The sequence below is a fragment of the Quercus suber genome, unplaced genomic scaffold, assembly GCF_002906115.3.
Source record: "Quercus suber isolate HL8 unplaced genomic scaffold, Cork oak 2.0 scaffold_460, whole genome shotgun sequence".
NCBI classification, from domain to species: Eukaryota; Viridiplantae; Streptophyta; class Magnoliopsida; order Fagales; family Fagaceae; genus Quercus; species Quercus suber.
Window position 1 is genome coordinate 227,316 of NW_027069911.1, and position 19,264 is coordinate 246,579.

The window sequence follows — 19,264 nt, forward strand, 5'->3', positions numbered from 1 at the left end:
TATGTTATGCTTATAGCATTTTTCTTTGAAATATCATATCATATATGGTTCATATGCTGCTCTATACATGTATAATGTCTCTTGCTCCATATAAGGAATGACATTACAAAAACATTGACCGTTACCTTTGACTAGAAAATAACGAATGGTTTTGAGATTCCATTCCACATATATAGAAGATATGCTATTATTGTTCAAAAGGATGCACTATTCTCCTTGTGTGAGCTTCTTTTCTTTCAAATCTAAACGAAAATTTTAGTAAGAAAATGCATCAGACAACCATTTGCTTTTTTTTTTCTTTTTTTTTTTTTAAAAAAAAAACAGAAACATGAATTATGGATAAATTTTTCAGATTTGTTCAAAGTTAAGTTCAATTTCACTCTCAAAAAAAAAAAAAAAAAAAAAAAAAAAAAGAAGAAGAAGAAGAAGAAGTTCAATTTTTCCCCTTTCTTTAACACACATAGCTTTTCTTACATTTGTATTCAAAGATTTCTTTTTCTTAGCTTTTAGTCTAATGATGATCTCGTACATCACAAGGAAAAGATATAGCTACCTTAATTGTCATCTTACATTTTTTTTTTTTTTAAATGGCATCCAACATTAAATTTTGTGTTAACTCAGAATTGCAATAGTCGGTTGAATCAACCAATGTGAAACTCTTTTTTTTTTTTTTGGAGAAAAAAAGACGTAAAACTCAATAAAAAGTCTATGAATATACACACCCCACACACATTAACACAACTTGTACATGTGTCAAGTGATGATTAGATTACTTTTTACCAAACACCAATGGTGCTCTTTGTGGGAGACTGCACCCCCGGCCCATTTTAGAATTGATCCAAACTCACATGAATGGGTGGAGTCGTGCTATTGCCTCTTGTCGGGGGCAAAAAAGTTTCCCTTCCGACAAATGAGATTTATGTTGGGTTGGGAGCCTAAATTGAAGCTTGACGATGGGCTTGATGCACGACCCAAAGGCTATCGGTGAAGATCCAAAGAATTCACTATATTTTATGCCTTAGGCCTAGATTGAGACTAACAAGAATGGTCCATAAACAATCCCTACAGCAAACACATCAGCATGGTTAAAAAAACATACTGTAAGAAATAGCCTAGCAGTAAAATATTTCTGTAGAAAATAGTCCAACAGTAAAGTGTTTCTGCAGTAAACTAGCCCAGTAGTAAAATGTCCCAGCGGTAAGGTAAGACCAAACAAGATAAACCTCCAGCTGTTAGCTATTTCACAGATTAAGGAAAATATTTACATTTTCAAACTCATCATCCGTTGGCTCTAGAGAAGAGTCTTCTAATACAACAATAGGAGGGGAAAATTCTATTGTAACAGTTACATCATAACCTTCAATAGTAAATGAATAAGTAAATATCATAGGTTCCATTATAACAAATGATGAGGAAAACCTAGCGCGAGATGAAGGGAGAGAAAGAGAGATTCCAGCTAGCACAACAAGATCATTATGGTGCCAATGCATGCTCGTGGGTATAGTGTAGGTAGTGAGTAGAGAGAGTCATTTGTGAGTAGCATGAGTAATGAGTGAGAGTGTATAGTAATGCTGCTAGTGCTTTCAACTGAGGGGTTGCTGAGTGTTTTTAAGTGGAAGTATGAGGGTTTTTTTGAGCTAGGAGCTGGAGAACTCAGTTTCTACGCTTGAAGTTGAGAGCTCAGTGACTTAGAACCTTACTAGAGCAGGCTAAAATAGAGAAGTTAATGAAGAGTCCCTCTCTATGGGTGTATTTCTTCGTCTCCTCTAAAGCATTAATGGAGAGTTCCATTTATAGTTGGGTTTTAGGAGGTAATTAGCAAAAAAATCTCTACTAAATCTTCGTCAATCTTCAGAAAATCCTTAAAGAATCGTTCCTAGGATTTTAGCTAAAAGTGGTAAACTTAATTTTTAGAAGGTTCTTGCTGTTTTGGATAATAACAGCTGGGATTCTGACCTAGCATTGAATGCTGATTGGCCTTGGCTAATGAGATTAAAGCATGCTATAGGGTAATGATGTTGGTTATGTTGCCACTAGAATCAGAGCTCCCTAGGGCAGATTGTATCATCTCAAGCTAGGTGTCAATCTTGGAGCCCTTGCTGGGAACTTTGCTGGGATCCCCTTGGTGCCTTCCAAACCACATTTTCCTAAGTTTTCCCATTTGAAGTTCATATGCTTGGTCCATGAACCAGGGCGTACACGTTTTTAGTATGAAAATGAACTGGTTTCAAGTTGTTTCAGGGGCTTTAATGGCCTGGTCATGGCTGCTCTTGATTCTTGATTGAATGGGTTAGAGAAGAAAGAAGAGACAGCTAGCTGAAGCTTCCCAGCTTTCTGTCATGTCACTTTCAGCTTTATGTCACATGAGAAATGATAGAATTTCAACTTGTGAAGGAAGGGTTCAACCCCTAATGGACACGTGTCCTCTTCTAATCTGATTGGACAAGTTGGAACTTGATGGCAATGGGCTCCAGCTGTTAAGTTGTGCTAAAATTTTGCTGGTCAGCTCACGTGAGCTTCAACTGCTGGGATTTGTGTATGAGCTAGGCTGGCTCAACTAGGCTTTGTAGTTGAGCTTCTTTGGACTTGGTTATCCCTACAAAATGAAGAGTTTTGCCATGGGTGATATACATGGGCTTTTATAAATTTTGAAAGAGAGGTATTTTCTTGAGGGATGAGTATTTATATTTCCCATGAGTGAGGGATTTAGTACATGTAAAACAAGTGCTAAAATAATATTTGAGTTTTGTAAATATGTGCCAAAATAGCATTTGGGCTTTATGAAATAGTTTCCAAAATAATATTTGGGCTTTGTAAAGTAAGTGCCAAATTAATATTTGGGCTTTGTAAAATAGTGACAAATCAATATTTGGGCTTTGTAAAATAAGTGCCAAATTAATATTTGGCCTTTGTAAAATGGATGCCAAATTAGTATTTGGGTTTTGTAGGATTTTGTAAAAATATTGTCGTGTAGCAACGGGCTTAGTAGAAGTGCTGTATCATAATGGGCTTTAAAGGTGCTGAATCGTAACGGACTTTAGGGGTGCCGTATCATAACGGACTTTAGAGGTGTTGTATCGTAACAGGCTTTAGAGATGTCGTTTCATAACGGACTTTAAAGGTGCCATATCGTAATGGGCTTTAAAGTGCCATGTAGCAACGAGCTTTGTAAAAGGGTTTTGTTGGGCATTTTCAGATTTTACCCACAAGTTAAATGATTTTGGGTTTTTTTGTGGAAATAGTATAATTTTGTGGCCTAATTTTGGTAGCAATATGAAGAGTATTTTTGTGAAAACTTAAGTTGGACAATATGTGGAATATAATGGGTAGTATTTGTGAAAGGGCCCAAGGCAATTTATGGGGCTTAAAATAATTCTTGGGCTTGTGTGGGTATTTTTGTGAGTGGGCTAAAGAAATTAGGGCCTGAAAATTTGTACCTCAACACATCTCAAAATGATGGTTCGACTTATTATATTTTTCCTTTCAGATTAAAGATTTTACAATGGAGTTGCTATTTATTTAATTATTGAAAAATATAAGAAAACCATAATTGAAAAATTCATCATTTTATTAATTTGAAACTGAATTTACATTGATCATAGGAAATTATATAGTTTTGGTCCTAGATACAATCTAAGATAAAGTACATGGCTTTATTTCCTAGTTACGATCTAGAGATTAAAAATTGCATGGATAAACACTTGATCTACTAACTCTTGATCTAAGCTTGGAGGCTATGTTACAAAATGGGAAGGTGTTAGACACCCACCTTGCCTGGTGAAACCAATCTTCTAGACTATAGTGGCTAGTATTCTTTTTTTTTTTTTCTTTTTTTCTTTTTTTTTTTCCTTTTTGCTAAGAATGGTGGCAAACATTTATATCATATCATCCAATATATATGCTATCAATCAATTTTTCATNAGAATTTAAATAATCACTTTTAATCTTAAATTCTCATCATAGTAACATAGAAAAAAAAAGTTAGGAAAATGGATTATACCTAAATGCAAGATCCATACAGTGGAGGAAGAGGCTCTTAGTGGAGGTCCTAGTGGTGGAGTAGAAAAAAAGAACTAAGAGAGTGGGTCACACTCAATTCCTTGAGTCTCAGGAAGACAAAGATATGATAAGACTACTCTACTTAACTAAAACTCAAGAGAGGAGAAGATAGGGTATTTCTGTCATTTTGAATTGAGGAGAGGGGGGGTTATTTAGTAGTAGTAGAGAAAATATAAATGGAATGACATTTAATGAGGGTTGACAAAGAATCAAAAAGAATCATGAACCTAGACCCTATTTCAATATTTAGAGAGAGCTGGTGCATTAAATTTGGAGGTTGGTAGGAGTGATGAGCAAGCCAAATGTCTAAAACTTTGGTCTTTCTCATAGCTCCTATAATAGTTTTTAGAGTTAACTTTGAAAATCATATATTTCTCAATTTTGATCGGAATTACCTCATTGTTGTGCTCAAATTGAAGCCCCAGATGTCTAGTTTCTGGAAATATTAATCTCACTAATAATTTCAAAATACTATGAGAGATATCAATGAAATGGTGAGCAGAGGTCATTTGTTGGAAAATAGTTTCAACATAATTAACATTAATAAGCTCCAACTTAGTTTCCAATTAACATTAATAGGTTCCAATTACTTCCATTTCAAATTTAATCAGTCCCAAATTTACCCCAATTAAAAAAGATAATTACACAAACTACCCATTGAATAATTAATGTTTGATTATCTAATTAATCAAGTGTGTACAACTTCACCATAAGTTGTAGTCCTAGCCAATCAAATTATGACACGTCGTTAATTTCAAATTGATTAAAATTATAACCAATTGTCAGACTCAAATTGATTTTAAATTCATAATCACTTATAGTCAGACTCAGTTTGTGATAGTGAATCTCAGCCGTTAAAACTTAATTTGATGATAACTTTCACTGTGATGGTCCAATTAAGACTTATGACCAATCAACTTGATTGTTACAACATCAAGATCATTTTGATGAAATTAAATTAAGGATCTAATGATCACAATTAATATGCCTATTTACAAGGTGAGATTACTCTTTTACCCTCCATGTGAGGTTAAATGCGGATTAATTGCAAAAGGGGGTGTTAACCCTCTCATGTGTAAGTCATGTATCCCCATAATAAGAAGTTCAGAAATTAATGTGTAAGTTATTGCAAAGTGTGTATCCCTAGAAGCATTGTTCTTCAAGGGAAATAACAAAAATTCACAAAAATTTAACATCCCTACTACCACATACATGGGCCGATACAATATATGAGTATTTTAATGATACTGATTAGTGTTTTTACCTAATAATAAAGAGTGCAATCATCAAAAATGGACGTCATAAATTAAAACTTTATAAATAAAAAAATATTTTTGTAATAATTTTCATGTAAAAATTTGACCATTATTTACTCATTTATTAAATTTTAATTTAGAGATATGATGCTATGAAACTCAATATTTTATTCAAATTATTCATATTTAGTGGCCTATTTAATTTTTATACAACTCACTCATTCACTAAGTCTACAAATAGGTCACGTTCCCCCTCCTCTTCCTCTTCCTCCACCTATTAATGAAACACATTAAGTCTAATGTATCTTATTCATTGCAAATATTTTTTAATTTCATTCTTTAAAGAGAATAAAAAATTAAAAATTAAAAAAATTTGTTTTTTTTTTTTTCTATAACAATGTTATTTGGGTACAATGGAGAGTATTTTAGAAGGGTGGTTGGCCTGCTGTATCCCAAGGATGACATACCTAAAAAATTTGATGTATTAGTTGATGAAATGTCCCACAAAAAATGTCTATCGTCTCAAGTGAGCAACAGTGTATGTGCCTTAAGTTGGTCACCCTCAATCTCATTAGATTTACAATAACAATTTACTTTTTTTTATATTATAAGACTTGTCAAAGAACTGATGAGATAATATTTCCTAATTTTTGCACTAGGGATAATTACAGTAAACCCACCTGAGGTTAGGCCCGTTTTCACTTTGCCTACCCGTGGTTCAAAACTTATCACTTTACCCACCTGAGGTCCCTTTCGTTATCACTTTACCCACCTGAAGTCCCTTCCGTTAGAGATCTGTTACCCACCTTTCCTTTTGCCGTTAAAAGAACACATTTTTAGAGAAAAATAAACATAACACGAATCAAAAAGTTAGGGTATGAATTTTTTTGAAAGAGCTTGGAGGGTTTTCAGAGTTGAGTTCAAGGGTATGGTTCTGTGTAATGATCTCTGTTGTGAAATAAATGGCCAAACCAAAATAAATAAAAAAAGAGGTATGAACACTCTTCACTCTTCAAACAACGACCCAACCCAGAACACATGGGTGGTTCATAATCGTTTTTCCCCTTCAACGACCCAACCCAGAACACTCTTCACTTATCAACATGATCTTCCCCTTCAACATGATCTTCAAACAATGACCCAACCCAGAACACCAACGGCCAAACGGCCAAACAACCAAACAGCAGCAACGACCCAACCCAGAACACATGATCAAAAAATTTTCAAACCCAGAACAGGGGCTTCTTGACGATATGATCGGGGCTTCTTGCACCCATCCTGTTGAGAGTTCTTGGACATCCAATGGCCGGAAAAGCCTTGGCGGCTTGTAGTAACTCCGACGCGGTGGTTCTCGGCTCTGTTAAGGTGGGTTTCTCGTTAGGCTCAGTCTCTGATATTATAAATAAAAAAATATTTTTGTAATAATTTTCATGTAAAAATTTGACCATTATTTACTCATTTATTAAATTTTAATTTAGAGATATGATGCTATGAAACTCAATATTTTATTCAAATTATTCATATTTAGTGGCCTATTTAATTTTTATACAACTCACTCATTCACTAAGTCTACAAATAGGTCACGTTCCCCCTCCTCTTCCTCTTCCTCCACCTATTAATGAAACACATTAAGTCTAATGTATCTTATTCATTGCAAATATTTTTTAATTTCATTCTTTAAAAGAGAATAAAAAATGAAAAAAAAAATAGTTTTTTTTTTTTTCTTTCTATAACAATGTTATTTGGGTACAATGGAGAGTATTTTAGAAGGGTGGTTGGCCTGTTGTATCCCGAGGATGACATACCTAAAAAATTTGATGTATTAGTTGGTGAAATGTCCCACAAAAAATGTCTATCGTCTCAAGTGAGCAACAGTGTATGTGCCTTAAGTTGGTCACCCTCAATCTCATTAGATTTACAATAACAATTTATTTATTTATTTTTTTTATATTATAAGACTTGTCAAAGAACTGATGAGATAATATTTCCTAATTTTTGCACTATCTAGAGGTGCAATATTATTATTTGAAGCATAATTTTATAAATTAAAAAAATTATTTTACTTATTAATTTATATTCATAGGAGACCAATTTGAAATTAAATTTTTTGTTAAGGCCCATGTGTGAGGTAGTAGGCTAATTTAAAATTTATTGAAATTTTTTGAAATTATATTGTCTTTATAGAAGGAACAACTCCCATTCAATAAACATATGTATGTAAGAGAGTTGGATGGAATATGATTGAATGATTTGTTAGGGTTTGATTGGTAGAAGGATTTTGTTTTTCTTTTCAAAACAATATGAAAACTATTTTCAAAAAATATAAATTGAAGCTAGATTTCAAATAATAATTTTTATATTATACGTGTTGGCTCTCACTTTTAAGAACAATTTTCAAAATACAGAAAATAAAAAACAAATGTTTGGGAGACCATTTCTATTTATATATATATTGGATAATGATAAAGGAATAGAACTCATGTACTTTTTTTATTTGATAATGATAAATTTCAAATTTGAAGTGTGAGAATTTTTTTGTGATAAGGATAAGCTTCTTAATTTAAGAGATAGCAGAGTTTGGACAAATTTGTGGAGTTTACTGTTTTCAATTTATTTACAATTATGCAAATAAAAACATTTTATATATCTTTAAAACATCCTCTCAGTTGTTTTCAAAATTATGTTCTGAATAAAGAAAATAGGATACAATTTTCTTCTAAGATCTAAGGGATTCATCAAATACATGTCTTTGCTTCACAGGTGCAAGTTTGAAATTACAGGGTAATGTAGATGCTAATTTTGCTAGTGATATTAATAGTAGAAAGAGTACTACTGGATTTGTATTTACTCTGGGTGGTACAGCTATATCCTAGGCTTCAAATCTATAAAAGATTGTTACTTTGTCTACTACAGAAGCTGAGTATGTTGCAACAACTGAAGCAGGAGATGGGCATTCTATATAGTGACTGTCAGAATGCAATTTTTCTTGCTAAAAAATCGGTATTTCATTCAAAGTCGAAGCATATACAGACAAAATACTACTTTAACTGTTACCTTGTTGAAGATAAGTTTGTAATACTTGAGAAGATTTGTGGATCTAAGAACCCAGCAAACATGTTGACTAAGGGTGTCACTATTGAGAAGTTGAAGTTGTGTGCAGCTTCAGTTGGTCTTCTAGCTTGAGGACAAGAGGATGAGTTGCAGGGATAAGGGATTTTTTTTGGAGGATTGCGGTTGATGTTGGTGATTGAACTAGTCTCCAAGTGGGAGATTTGTTAGGCTTGTGTAGCCTAGTCGTGTTCGATCTGGATGACGACCTGACCCAAAATAATGTTGTGTGGTTTTTAGAGCAAAGGCTTGGGCCGATAGGCCCAATGTGAATCCTGCACACATGATATAGAAACCATTATTTTGGTGATTAGGGTTTCTTGATATAGTTTTTAAGAGAGAAAAAAAAAAAAAAAACTGTATTGCCACACTTTGTATTTTTCCCTGATAATAGTAAAATCCCCACAATTCTATGGATGTAGGCAAATTGCACCACGTAAATACTATCTTGTGTGTGTGATTATTTTTCTTTGGCATGTGTTTTCTCTATTTTGTTTCTCATAGGTTTAGGAATTTCATGTTAATTCCCTACAAAATAGGCGGTTTATGGGGAGAGCAACAAAGGATCTTTTTAACAAGTGTCCTAAAAGCATAGATTAAACATTAATAAATGCTTAAATATGAGTTGTAATGCACAGTTTTTTCAAAGAACAAAATACACTTGTTAATAATTCATTCATCTGCAAGTGCTAATTCATTGTGTTTATGTGTATTTTTCTTTTATATATGTGTGCAATTTGACTTTATTTATTTTTGAATGTATAAAAATACACTTTAGCCACTACCTTGCTCTTAGGACATTCATTAAGAAAACATTAAAAAAAAAAAAAAAAAAACTAGTAAATACATAAAATTTCACCATGACATGACATGTTACCTTTGATTGAACCGGTGTTTTCTATTTGGATAAAAATAAAGAGACCAAAATACATTGTTGGTCCCTAAATTTTAATCTTGAGTACTTTTTATTCCCAAAGTTTAGAATGATCGCTTTTAGTTCCTAATGTGTCTAATGGAGTGATGAGATATTAATTTTTAATTTGGTCATCTAATTTAAGAGATTGAAGATGGAACATTTTTTATTTTAGAGACTAATCTTTCACATGCCAAACTTTAAGAATTGATAGTGGACTTAAGCTGATAAATAAGTAAACCTAACTCAGCTTTTTGTTTGCTAATTTATGGAGCTAGCATCTCAATAGGATGCTATTAATTTATAGGGAAAGTTTTTTCTACATACAAGGGTATGCGGCGGCAAAAAGAAAATGACAAGTATCTAAGTTCCACCTAATCATGCACATTGCACATAATCCTTGAACATATGTCCCTTTCTTTTGCTGCCACATACCCCTAAATGCAGCAATTGCTGCATATACGTATGCCGCAAAACCTTTCCATAATTTACAAACTCATATTAGTTTGGACATTTCTTGATTAGATTGTCTTAAGACTCAATTCATAGGTGCGTCCAAATTCAAAATTGCACTATTTAATCCTAGTTTTTACTTTTTAGCATTGCAATAAGCATAGGAGTCCAAAACTAATACATCTCCTTTTTGCAGATGACAAACTTCTCTTTTGCGAGACATCATTAGACGAACGTCATGTTATCATACAGGTGCTCAAGGCCAATGAAGACAAACCAAGCCAAAAGCTCAACATGACTAAACCTGGCATTATTTTCAGACTCAACACACTGTTAACTACACCAAAAGTAATCAAATATGCCATGGGTAAACAACATGAGAAGTTCTTGGACTGGCCTTTTGAGTCAAACAAATGAACTTAAACAGTTTCGTAGATCCATTTATATAGGTTAAATACTAACTATATACTTAAACCAATGTATAGAGAATAAATTCATCAAGAACAAATTCATCATAAGGTGTAAGAGATTTATGGATCGATCTTTACAATCCCAATCATTATTTTGAGATTCACATAATGAAAGAATCTTCCATGTAGATAGAGGATTGATATGGTATAACTCAAGGTGTCTCTACAAGTTTGGATTGTTGAACGTCACACTTTTGTACATGTTGGTATATTCACCTAGCCTAGGAACCTTTCCAAAGATTTTGAGTTTCAATTATTATAATAAGTATATATGTAACAATATTTGTTTAAGGTAAACAGTATCCCTACAGCAACTTTTGATTCTTAAACTTCCTTCTTTCTCATATGATAGATAAAAAATTAGGAGTAGAGTTGAAAAAAATTAATTTTTAGTTGTATATATGTTTGAACGTATGTTAAACATAAATAGAACGAGAAAATGAAAAACATAACTATAAGTGCTTCAATAGAATGGATTGATAACTTAATTCAATTCTACTATTGTTTTTCAAAAAAAAAAAATTATTAACATTTATTAACTATAAAGTAATTGATTAACAAATTATAAAATAGAATAATGATAAAAATTTGAGATTAAGGATTTCTATTCAAATTTCTTACTCCCCCACTTAAACAAAAGATGAAATCCAAATAAAATTTTTTTAAGATTAAAATTTTTATTCATATATCTTACTTACCCCGATTAAGAAAAAAAAAAACGATGAAATCCACATAAATCAATGTGGCATGGCTTAGCTTGAAAAACAAGACCGAGGGTCATAAACCTATCAAACATCCCCTAATTGCTTTAGATTCAAGAAAATTTCACATTTAATATTGAAGAAGCCGCTCTTGCAACGATGTCAATAATTAAATGCTACTACTATGATAGCACCTATGTTTGTAATTAAAATGTTGTTTTTGCTACCTTTTTTTAATTTGACAACGAACTTGACAGAGCCCCTATTATCAAAGATAAAATTGATATCACTATCTAGGTCAAGGGACCTAGTTGTTTGGTCATTGAAATGGTCATGATTCCTTAATAGAGAAAAGAAAATTAGTAAATACAAGTTGCAATCTAATTTAATATTCACAAACATTTGTTTTTTCAAATAGAAATAAGTATTTAAATTAATTACGCTTTTTACAAGTCAAATATATTGAATATATATGTAAGAGATGTTTGATTAGGTTAATAATTTTATGTAAAAATAATATTAAAAAAAAAAAAGACTCCAAAAATGTATATTGCATTTAGAATTATTTTCTAAGATAACATTTAAATAAACTAACAATAACATTAACAAGTTGCAATCTAATTTAGAAGTCATGTGGGCATGGTCGTAAGAAAATATTTGATCTACTCTCTGCCCTATATAGCATTCCAATATATAACATTAGTTACACATTATTAGATTGGATATTAGCTTTAGGATGTTGATTATAATAAGAAGAATTTTGTATAATCATATACACATTCTTATGCAGTGACTGCATACCTCTTCTTAAAGCTTTTGAAGGATGGAAGGATCCAAAACATAATGGAAAGTACCTAGTCACCTTGCAAATAATAGAGGATATGAAAATACAATTTTTAGATCTATTTAGAATTGGATTTGTAATTTGTTTTATAGCTACCACATGTGGTAACTTAACTCTTAATATTCTTAAGTTGGTTCGCCAAAAAGGAAAAAAAAAAATATATATATATATATATATATATATATATATATATGTAAAAGGTTGTAATAAAAGAGGAGTTCATGTAACGTTTTTTGCAAAATGAAATACCTATTCTGTAAGGCTACTATACTTGATACTTTGAAAATGATGGAACCACTCGCAACAATATTTCCATAGTATATTATTATTGTAAAATGAGAAAAGTTAATGGATGCTCTATGAGCATTGGTTTAAGATATATTTTTAGAAATTTTTATGGAAAAAAACAACTAATTTTTTTGACGGTTTTTTATATTTCTCATAAAAAGTAGTGTCAAAACTTTTCTAAAATTGTTTATTAACAATTACTCTAAAGACACTCGTTAACATAACACTAGTAACATTTATAAATTGATCAAATAGATCACAAAAACCATCTCAAATGTGATCCTAACATTGAGGATGAAAAATAATGGATGGTCAAATTAAGTTCTAAGGTCAGTTGTCATGCAAGTTGGGTTTTCCTACNTTGGACTGGCCTTTTGAGTCAAACAAATGAACTTAAACAGTTTCGTAGATCCATTTATATAGGTTAAATACTAACTATATACTTAAACCAATGTATAGAGAATAAATTCATCAAGAACAAATTCATCATAAGGTGTAAGAGATTTATGGATCGATCTTTACAATCCCAATCATTATTTTGAGATTCACATAATGAAAGAATCTTCCATGTAGATAGAGGATTGATATGGTATAACTCAAGGTGTCTCTACAAGTTTGGATTGTTGAACGTCACACTTTTGTACATGTTGGTATATTCACCTAGCCTAGGAACCTTTCCAAAGATTTTGAGTTTCAATTATTATAATAAGTATATATGTAACAATATTTGTTTAAGGTAAACAGTATCCCTACAGCAACTTTTGATTCTTAAACTTCCTTCTTTCTCATATGATAGATAAAAAATTAGGAGTAGAGTTGAAAAAAATTAATTTTTAGTTGTATATATGTTTGAACGTATGTTAAACATAAATAGAACGAGAAAATGAAAAACATAACTATAAGTGCTTCAATAGAATGGATTGATAACTTAATTCAATTCTACTATTGTTTTTCAAAAAAAAAAATTTATTAACATTTATTAACTATAAAGTAATTGATTAACAAATTATAAAATAGAATAATGATAAAACTTTGAGATTAAGGATTTCTATTCAAATTTCTTACTCCCCCACTTAAACAAAAGATGAAATCCAAATAAAAAATTTTTTAAGATTAAAATTTTTATTCATATATCTTACTTACCCCGATTAAGAAAAAAAAACGATGAAATCCACATAAATCAATGTGGCATGGCTTAGCTTGAAAAACAAGACCGAGGGTCATAAACCTATCAAACATCCCCTAATTGCTTTAGATTCAAGAAAATTTCACATTTAATATTGAAGAAGCCGCTCTTGCAACGATGTCAATAATTAAATGCTACTACTATGATAGCACCTATGTTTGTAATTAAAATGTTGTTTTTGCTACCTTTTTTTAATTTGACAACGAACTTGACAGAGCCCCTATTATCAAAGATAAAATTGATATCACTATCTAGGTCAAGGGACCTAGTTGTTTGGTCATTGAAATGGTCATGATTCCTTAATAGAGAAAAGAAAATTAGTAAATACAAGTTGCAATCTAATTTAATATTCACAAACATTTGTTTTTTCAAATAGAAATAAGTATTTAAATTAATTACGCTTTTTACAAGTCAAATATATTGAATATATATGTAAGAGATGTTTGATTAGGTTAATAATTTTATGTAAAAATAATATTAAAAAAAAAAAAGACTCCAAAAATGTATATTGCATTTAGAATTATTTTCTAAGATAACATTTAAATAAACTAACAATAACATTAACAAGTTGCAATCTAATTTAGAAGTCATGTGGGCATGGTCGTAAGAAAATATTTGATCTACTCTCTGCCCTATATAGCATTCCAATATATAACATTAGTTACACATTATTAGATTGGATATTAGCTTTAGGATGTTGATTATAATAAGAAGAATTTTGTATAATCATATACACATTCTTATGCAGTGACTGCATACCTCTTCTTAAAGCTTTTGAAGGATGGAAGGATCCAAAACATAATGGAAAGTACCTAGTCACCTTGCAAATAATAGAGGATATGAAAATACAATTTTTAGATCTATTTAGAATTGGATTTGTAATTTGTTTTATAGCTACCACATGTGGTAACTTAACTCTTAATATTCTTAAGTTGGTTCGCCAAAAAGGAAAAAAAAAAATATATATATATATATATATATATATATATATATATGTAAAAGGTTGTAATAAAAGAGGAGTTCATNAGCATAATTACAAAGAAGTTCTTGTTAACCTCTTAGCCATAATTTACATTTTAAAAAATATATATATCGTGGAGTATTCCATTGATTTAATCTTGATTGGTTTAAAGAATCCAATTATTGGCTAGAACATATCATAAAAGATGGTTGATTCCTTTTGTTTATATTATTACTTATTTAGGCAAATTTTGGTAATTAAATGGAAGGGAAGTAGATAAATGATTGCTTGAGTGTGTAAATTGAAAAATATATAGTTAATAGCATTGATAATGAAGTTATCATACAAAAAATTCAAAATATGAAAACTAGTGGTAGAAAAGTTTAAAACTTTATGTATTTACGTTTTTTTTTTTTTTTTTTTTTTTTTTTTTTTTTTGTGATGTTGATATATTAAAGTTTTATTTTATTATTTTTTTAATTTATGGTTTTTTTTTTTTTTTAGAATACTAAGTACTTTTAACACACACATGGAGAAAGGGGAGAAAGTCTTAAAGAAACTGACAGTGGTGGATATTAAAAAAGGCCTAATTTAAGTTTCTTAATGATTATCCTAAAAAATATTTCTAAAGCTGCCACTGTTCATAAGGTGGCTTTTTTATTATCAAATTTGTTGATATGGCTTTTTTCTAATAGCAATTTAAAAAAAAAATTATTATTAGCCGCGTACATGTGTGCTACATATGCACACTGTTTTCGGTGTATACATTTTCTATTAGTAAGTTAATGATAGAGACCAAATTAATAGAAAGTTGAAAATAATAATGAACAAAATGATTACAACCAAAATGTCATGACCAAATTGACTTTGACCCTAAAATGTAGGGATCGAATAGTATTTTTGTCTAAAATAAAAGCAAAGTTTCAAGTAGGAAAACCCAACTTGCATGACAACTGACCTTAGAACTTAATTTGACCATCCATTATTTTTCATCCTCAATGTTAGGATCACATTTGAGATGGTTTTTGTGATCTATTTGATCAATTTATAAATGTTACTAGTGTTATGTTAACGAGTGTCTTTAGAGTAATTGTTAATAAACAATTTTAGAAAAGTTTTGACACTACTTTTTATGAGAAATATAAAAAACCGTCAAAAAAATTAGTTGTTTTTTTCCATAAAAATTTCTAAAAATATATCTTAAACCAATGCTCATAGAGCATCCATTAACTTTTCTCATTTTACAATAATAATATACTATGGAAATATTGTTGCGAGTGGTTCCATCATTTTCAAAGTATCAAGTATAGTAGCCTTACAGAATAGGTATTTCATTTTGCAAAAAACGTTACATGAACTCCTCTTTTATTACAACCTTACTTGTTTGTGATTGCTGATTATTTGGTAGCTGAGAAAAGAGAGGAAAATATATGATGAGGAAAAAAAAAGTGGAATATTAGGTCTTATTTTGCATAGTTGACCATTCTTTTTTCTTTTTGAAATATGTTTTCTTTTTTCCTCATTTGGGGTTTTGTTTGTTTGGTGTATGGATCACGGGTTCTGTTTGAATCTGGGCAAAATTTGAGCTTAAATCTGGGCTTGAATTAAAATTTGGGCTTAACATTTTTTTTTTTTCGGTTGGGCCCGTTTGGGCCCAATTCTTAAATGGGGCCCGCGGGGCCCGGCTGGGGCGGGTCCGGGCCCCGGAAAAAAACCCGGTTTCCTAAACGGGCCGGGTCCGAGTTACGGATTTTGCCCCGCGGGTCGGGTCCGGGTATGAAAAAACCCGACCCGAACCCGACCCGTTGCCATTCCTAATCAGGTATATATGATGGGTACAAGATATAATTTTTCCTGATGGAACAGGTAACATATTAAACTTATTTTATTTAATTATAGGAACAAATATTTATTTAGCTTTTTGTTGAAATTTTTTTATTAAGAATTTATTAATGAGAAATGGAAAAGAATATGTTTCTTTTTTCAAATAGAAATAAGAAACTATTAAAAAATTATTCTATCAATATTTGAATTAATTATGCTTTTTACAAGTCAAATATATTGAATATAAATGTAAGAGATGCTTAACTACTTTCTTAATAACTAGTGTGTTTTTTTATTATATAATCATTTTATATAATAAATAAATAAATAAATAAAAACTTATAAAAAGGTTATATGTATATAGCATTTAGAATTGTTTTCTAAGATAACATTTAAATAAACTAACAATAACATAAACATAAACATAAATCCCAAATATACCCAAAAACACTCTCAAACGTACAAAACAATGAATTAAAGGTTCACAAATACCAAATACAAAGCAAGAACCAACAAAGCCACAACACTACCAAGCGATCTCACAAATACTAATGCCACCGCTCACAAATATTAGAAAACTATACCACAGCACCTCTCTTATTTTATTAGCCATAGCACCAAGGGTGAAAGACTCTTCACAAATTAAAATTTTCGGAACAACACTTAGACTTATTTAGGAGACTTAAGTCGGTTTCCATATTGTTTAAGGAGAAGGAATTTTTTTTTTTTTTTTTTGGCACTGAACAAAATTTGAAAACAAGCCAATGCATGGGCAAATACTTGCACATCATTCCAAGCAAAACAATATATAGTCGGCCAAATCCAATAAAGATACACATATAGTTGTTGCTTTAAACAAAACAAAAAAATTTCTACTCCTATTCCAAGTAGAATTCCAAATCAAGTAGAAGACAAGACTTATATTGCTCTAAGTAGTAATATTGTTTGGTTTTTATATTCCAACTTCATACAATAGTAACCAAAAAGAATAAAATTCATTTCTCATCCAAATCCAACAAGGATTCAAACTCCTAATTCATGCAAGCCAGATTTCTAGATCCATTTAAATATGTTATATATTTAAAAAAAACCAATGCATGTAGAATAAATTTATTATAAGATGTAAGAGATTTATGAATTGATTTTTACAATCCCAATCATTATTTTGAGATTCACATATCCCATGGAAGCCTTTATTTATGTTTAATTGGACTAAAACAAAAGGAGAGGAATAAGCTTTATTATGAGTACAATCTTTGGCGCCATTCAAAAAAAAAAAAAGAGTACAAGCTTTGCAAAATAAGTATCCCAAATCACTTCTCTTCATCCACTAGTGTGAAAGAGGCGGGATGCTTTGTTCATTCCTAAAGAAATTAGTGGGATCAAATACAGTCTTCACATGCACCAGCCTTTTGAAGTTGTTCTTAAAATATTTAGTACCCCATATGCTTGCCTGTCTATAACTTGTGTTGCCTTCATTATTTGCACCTATGTCAAGGTCTCTATAATTTATATATGCTTCTCTAGGAGACTGAGAAACATAGGTAGCCATATAAGCGTAAAGTCTTCTAATCCAATTCATATGCCTCTCAGTTGCCTCAGTCCCTTCTTCTGCCCAATACACCAAGAATTGAATTTTGTAGATGTTGCCAGCTCTATGTGGGAAAGGAATTGCAGACTCTGAAATTTCACTCATTCTCCCCCCGTATGGACTTAGAATCAATACAGCTGACTCTGCCTCTTTCTCATAAAATCTTTGCCAAATCCCTTCCAACCCAGCTTCAGGAATAGGATTCTCCACATAGTCTGATTTTGCTTTATAAGAGATAACTGTCAGAGTCCTATTTAGCAAAACATCTAGGGATTGTCCACTTGGGAATCCAGCAAAGTAGAGGATAGATTGAATCCAACTCATTTCTGTACAATCTTCACTCACCAAACCCAGCTCAGGAAAGCTCTCTTGCATCAATGGAAGGAGCTTATCCTTCCCTCCAAGGTACAAGGAATTGAACGCAGCTTGTACCGTCTTCGTCCCTACTTGGCTGGAATTTGCACCTGTTAAGAGAACACGAATGAATAGGTCTTTATCAAACTTGTCTGCAACATACTGCCACCGATACAGAATTTTGGTAGCATTTTGTTCCAAGTTCTTATTGACTGTGAACACAGTCACAGTTGATGGAACAGGAACCAACTTGATTTTCCATGCAACAATGACTCCAAAGCTAGCCCCTCCTCCTCCTCGAATGGCCCAAAACAGATCTTCTCCCATTGCTTTTCTGTCAAGGAATCTACCCTTTACATCAATCAAGTGTGCATCGATAACATTATCAGCAGCAAGGCCATATTTTCTCAAAATTGTGCCATACCCTCCCCCACTGAAGTGTCCACCAACACCTATTGTAGGGCAAACTCCAGCTGGAAAGCCAAGAGTTTTGCTTTGCTCAGCAATCTTGTAGTATAATTCACCCAGGGTTGCCCCAGATTGAACCCAGGCAAAGCTATTTTCAACATTAACATAGATGTTTCGAAGATTGATCATATCAAGTATGGCAAACGGCACAGGAGAAACATAAGAAAGACCCTCGTAATCATGTCCACCACTTCTAACTCTGACTTGCATTCCATGTATTTGGGCACAACTAAGGATTTCTTGAATTTGTGAAACACCCAATGGTGTAACAATGACTAGGGGTTTCGGGGTGGAAGGTGTTGAGAATCTCAGGTTTCTGATGGAGGATTCCAAGACAGATGAATACGATGAGTTGGATGAGGTGTAAATGACTTTAGAAATACTGTCATTTCCGGAATGAAGGGTCAGGCACTGAAGAAAGTTTTCATGAGTATGAGATGAAGTTGCCAACAAAAATGAGAAAAGAAGAGCAAAAACAAATAAAGAAATTGTTGACTTCATTTTTGCTTGTTGGTGATTAAAACTGGACGAGAGCTTCCCTATATATAGCGTTTTAGTAGCTTGAAGAGCATTCCAACTTGAAGATTTGAAGTCCTCCTCTGAATATGAAATAAAATCAAAACGTCAAGAAGGAAAACCCAACGTGCATGGCAACTGACCCTAGAACATTGACCATCCTTTTTTCTTTCTCAATCTTTTTTATGATCACATTTGGGATGGATTTTGTGACTTGTCTGATCAATTTACAAGTTTTAGAATATTATTTGGGTTTATTCACATTGACGACA

At 31.7% G+C, this 19,264-nt stretch overlaps 1 protein-coding gene across 1 annotated transcript; it reads right to left on the minus strand.

The window, feature by feature from the left end:
* Positions 1 to 17,223: 17,223 nt before the first annotated feature.
* LOC136062864 (tetrahydroberberine oxidase-like) lies at positions 17,224 to 18,977 on the minus strand. The gene has a single exon (XM_065762504.1). The coding sequence runs from the start codon at positions 18,975 to 18,977 to the stop codon at positions 17,394 to 17,396; it is 1,584 nt and encodes a 527-aa protein (XP_065618576.1). The 3' UTR covers positions 17,224 to 17,393.
* Positions 18,978 to 19,264: the final 287 nt, after the last annotated feature.